Source organism: Apium graveolens, chromosome 11 (assembly GCF_009905375.1).
Source record: "Apium graveolens cultivar Ventura chromosome 11, ASM990537v1, whole genome shotgun sequence".
NCBI classification, from domain to species: domain Eukaryota; kingdom Viridiplantae; phylum Streptophyta; class Magnoliopsida; order Apiales; family Apiaceae; genus Apium; species Apium graveolens.
The window spans coordinates 141,989,824-141,993,417 of NC_133657.1; the positions used below are offsets into that span (position 1 = coordinate 141,989,824).

The 3,594-nt window shown below is 42.2% G+C and overlaps 1 protein-coding gene across 2 annotated transcripts; it reads right to left on the reverse strand.

Moving 5' to 3' along the window:
• Positions 1–259: 259 nt before the first annotated feature.
• Positions 260–2,057, reverse strand: LOC141696692 (putative carboxylesterase 1). 2 transcript variants are annotated; one of them, XM_074500810.1, is made up of 2 exons: positions 1,791–2,057; positions 260–1,336 (listed from the first exon to the last, which is right to left on the reverse strand). In XM_074500810.1, the coding sequence occupies exon 2, from the start codon at positions 1,167–1,169 to the stop codon at positions 399–401; it is 771 nt and encodes a 256-aa protein (XP_074356911.1). In that variant the 5' UTR covers positions 1,170–1,336; positions 1,791–2,057; the 3' UTR covers positions 260–398. The 2 variants fall into 2 exon arrangements, with proteins under 2 accessions (XP_074356911.1, XP_074356910.1); XM_074500809.1 differs by having other exon boundaries at positions 260–2,057.
• Between the last annotated feature and the right edge of the window lie 1,537 nt (positions 2,058–3,594).

The window sequence follows — 3,594 nt, forward strand, 5'->3', positions numbered from 1 at the left end:
ACTCAAACATAAAAAAAATCCAAGACTTACTAATCACAAAGAGTGAGTGTTTTGTGTATGTGCATCGAAATTGAAGAATATATGTGAACATTCCTCAAATGTTTAAATAAGCTGAGACCCTTCAAAGAAAATTGATAGAATGCAAACCCCACTCTTTCTTTCTACTTAAAATGCTGGCTTTGGGTTTATAAGTAAGCTTTGAGAAGGGATTGTGCTGCTCCCCTTGTTTTTTTTTCAGGAGCCTCATGTTTCCATGAAATGAAGCTTAAATTTAAATGCAAATGGTATCCTAATTTTAGTTTCAAATTAGCATAATTTAGTTATATTCGATCAATACCAGCGTCTTGATAATTTTAATTTAGTAGCAAACATAAGTAATCAAAGAATAAGACACAGACTCACCCTGTTTTACCTTCATTCAGGAAAGATGCGATTGACTTGACTAAAGACTTGGCTTTGTGAGTGGTGGGATCATAGATATGAAAAAGATGATCCTCATCTTTTGTCTCCAAAACTTCAACTTTTCCTCCCCATCTAATTTGTTCCACTAACTCTTTGTAATAAAATCCCCAATGCTTAAAAACCTCTCTCTCAGCCACAAAAATTATAACTCTCTTGCATCCAAGAGTAAAATTCCTTGGATCCGGGTTTATTAAGGGGTCATCTAACCCGCTACTACACGGGTTGACACAAAGCCACAACTTCTCAGCAAAGGCTCTGCTTTCCGGGTTAATAAGTTGGCCAGCCACGGCTTCTTTAGCCCAAAGAAATGGATGCACCAAAACAACACCAGACACAGTTAAACCATCTGGATTATCCGAGCCAGCCCGGACAGCCATGTTATGTGCTATATTAGCACCTGCACTGTCACCAGCAAGGAAAAAACTTTGAAAATCAGCATACATATTTAGCCATGTCTCTTGACCGTTTCTTGACGAATGAGATGCAACCCATTGTACTGCATCCCATGAATCTTCGTAGGCAATTGGTAAAGGATGTTCTGGCACTCTACGATAGTCAACTGAGACTACGACTATATTTGCTTCTGCCACAAGATTGTTGAGGTGAGTATGATAAAGAGGTGAGAAGGCAGTATCAACCACAAAAGCACCTCCATGAAAATAGACTACAAGAGGAAATTTCTGATCCGTGTCAACGGATTTTGGCATGTAGAGTCTTGCAGAAACACCGGAGTTGGCATTGATAGTCACGTCCTTGGATCGAACGCCTGTGCTCAGATCTACTGATGCAGGAACCGTATCATTTCCTAACAAGCGTTCTATACGGCCATCTTTGAAAACTCGAAATGAAGGGGAGAAGTCATGGAGAATCTCATCTGTAAAATCCATGTGATTTGTTGTTTAGGAGTAAAAACTTATCAAGAGAAAACACTCTTGACTCCAAATAAGATACTTGCTATGATACACTTAATAGAATCTTAATAAAATACGCTATCTACTTGGCGCATGCGGACATAACGCCAACTAAGAACAGAACTGGTCAATAAACTACTACCAGTCCACTACTATGTATTATCTATACTTTCTTACTGCTCTATGCTATCTATCCTTCCAAATATCTGTGCTTGCTATCTACTACATATATATATTTTTTGATTTGAATCCATAACGATCGTATAACAAATGGTTTCTGGGTCGCTAGATCAGAGAAGAACGGCTGAGATTTTTTTAAAAAATTGAACGGACAGCGGAAAACAGAACTTACTCAATTCACAATCAATATCACATAATCACATCAAATCATATGTACAATTCACAAAATCGATATACCTACTACTATACAAAGGCACAAGAGTGGAACTAGCTTAGAGCAAAATCTGGCCAGCGTCCTGATAATACGAAATGGTGTCGTCTTTAAGTCCTAACATCCATATCTATCTCAACTTTGGCCAAATTGAAGTAGTCTTTCAAGCTTATTTAGGCAGCGCTAGTTCGAAATGCCATCTATCCTTGATTTATCATCATTATAAAAAACATATCCATTGCTATCCTACTACCAGAGAAAGAAAGCCAGGGGATCGTAGTAGGACACAAATGATAAAAACAAAACCAAAGCCCTGTTATAGCCAACATTCGGTACGAAAAATATCCGGGTCAAAGTCGGGTCAATAGAACTCAATTTAGACGGACGCCAAGAAAATAGGTTTTCATGAACATCCAAGGACGAATGAGTTTTTGCTGGAAAAATTAAGGCGAGCCCAAACTTTAGAAAAGTTAGGGCGCGCCCAAATCTTGGACAAGTTAGGGCGCGCCCCGGACAAAGTTAGGGTGAGCCCCAATCTTGGACGAGCCCAAATTTTGGAAAAGTTAGGGCGCACCCAAATCTTGGACGAGCTTAGCCGAGCCCCAACCTTTGACGAGTCAGAGCGAGCCCAAACCTTGGAAAAGTTAGGGCGCGCCCACCTTGGACGAGTTAAGGCGAGCCCAAATCTTGGATAGTTTGGCAAGCGCCAAAACCCATGGACAGGTCAGGGCAAGCCCTCACCTTTGGACAAGTTAGGGTGAGCCCTAAATGTGTGATTGACAGATTCCTTGGACGGATTACTCGGACGGATTCCTCGGACATAATTACTTTGACAAATTCATACCTTGAATTTTCATGGACGGGGTTAAGGCGAGCCCTAAATCGTTGAATAAGTTAGGGAGCGCCCTATAATGTAGAATGATAAAAGAAGAGATCAAAGCCTGACGACACAAGGCGGCGCCAACATACAAAAATGTTTGGGCGCGCCTTTAGCTTCTACTTGGCACAAAGTGCAACTTTGACATGCTATTTGGACAGACTGTTTGGATGATTCAAGGAAGAAGAAGATTATAATTACTAACTTATTTGTTGTAGGTACCCTATTGAAGAACTCCTTCCTGTAATGCAACCACAGGAAGGAGGTGTCCTTGGTCAAAGATCTCCAGAGGTATGCCTGGACGGAAGGGCTCCTCATGTAGTTAATGAGTGCCATCATTGGGGATGTGGGGTAAATTCTGGTGTGTGCTTTGGGAGCTCTGTCTCTGTAGTCAACAGGTGTCCTCGTTGGGAGACTTTGGAGTATCTTGCACTTTGCACCCAAAAGCTTGCGATCACTTGTCCTGCAATCTGGTAGGGGCTCCTTATCCGGGGGACAATGATGCGTCCAACATTTGGGGTGAACCACGGCTATACCTGCGTCCATGGACTAGAGAAACAGCTGGTAGCGGAAGGTTATCCTTGGCCAGGGAGATGCCTTATCCGCGAAGTCTCGAATCCGCGAACGAGCCTTGAGCCTTTGTGGTTGGGCCTCATCGGCGGACATTCCGAAAGCTAGTTGAAAACGGTTTTCAATAGGTTTCCTACTGGGCCTCGGGACAAGAGATCTAAGCCCATTAGATTTCTTGTTCCCCAAGAACTACGTTGGCTTGATTCCCTATAAATAAGGATACGTAGGCAAATTGCAAGGGGTCGAAAGCGAGAGCCTTAAGGAGCCACCATCAACCCTAAGCAATCTCAGCCACCAATAATCCTCCACCTAATGTGCAAACTATCCCAGTAATTGGGACCTTCATGTGGATGATTTGAAAAGGTTACTTGGGCACTTGGAGG

Excerpts from the sequence above, each read along its gene's own strand:
- LOC141696692 (XM_074500809.1), bottom strand. The coding sequence starts at position 1,349 with ATGGATTTTACAGATGAGATTCTCCATGACTTCTCCCCTTCATTTCGA.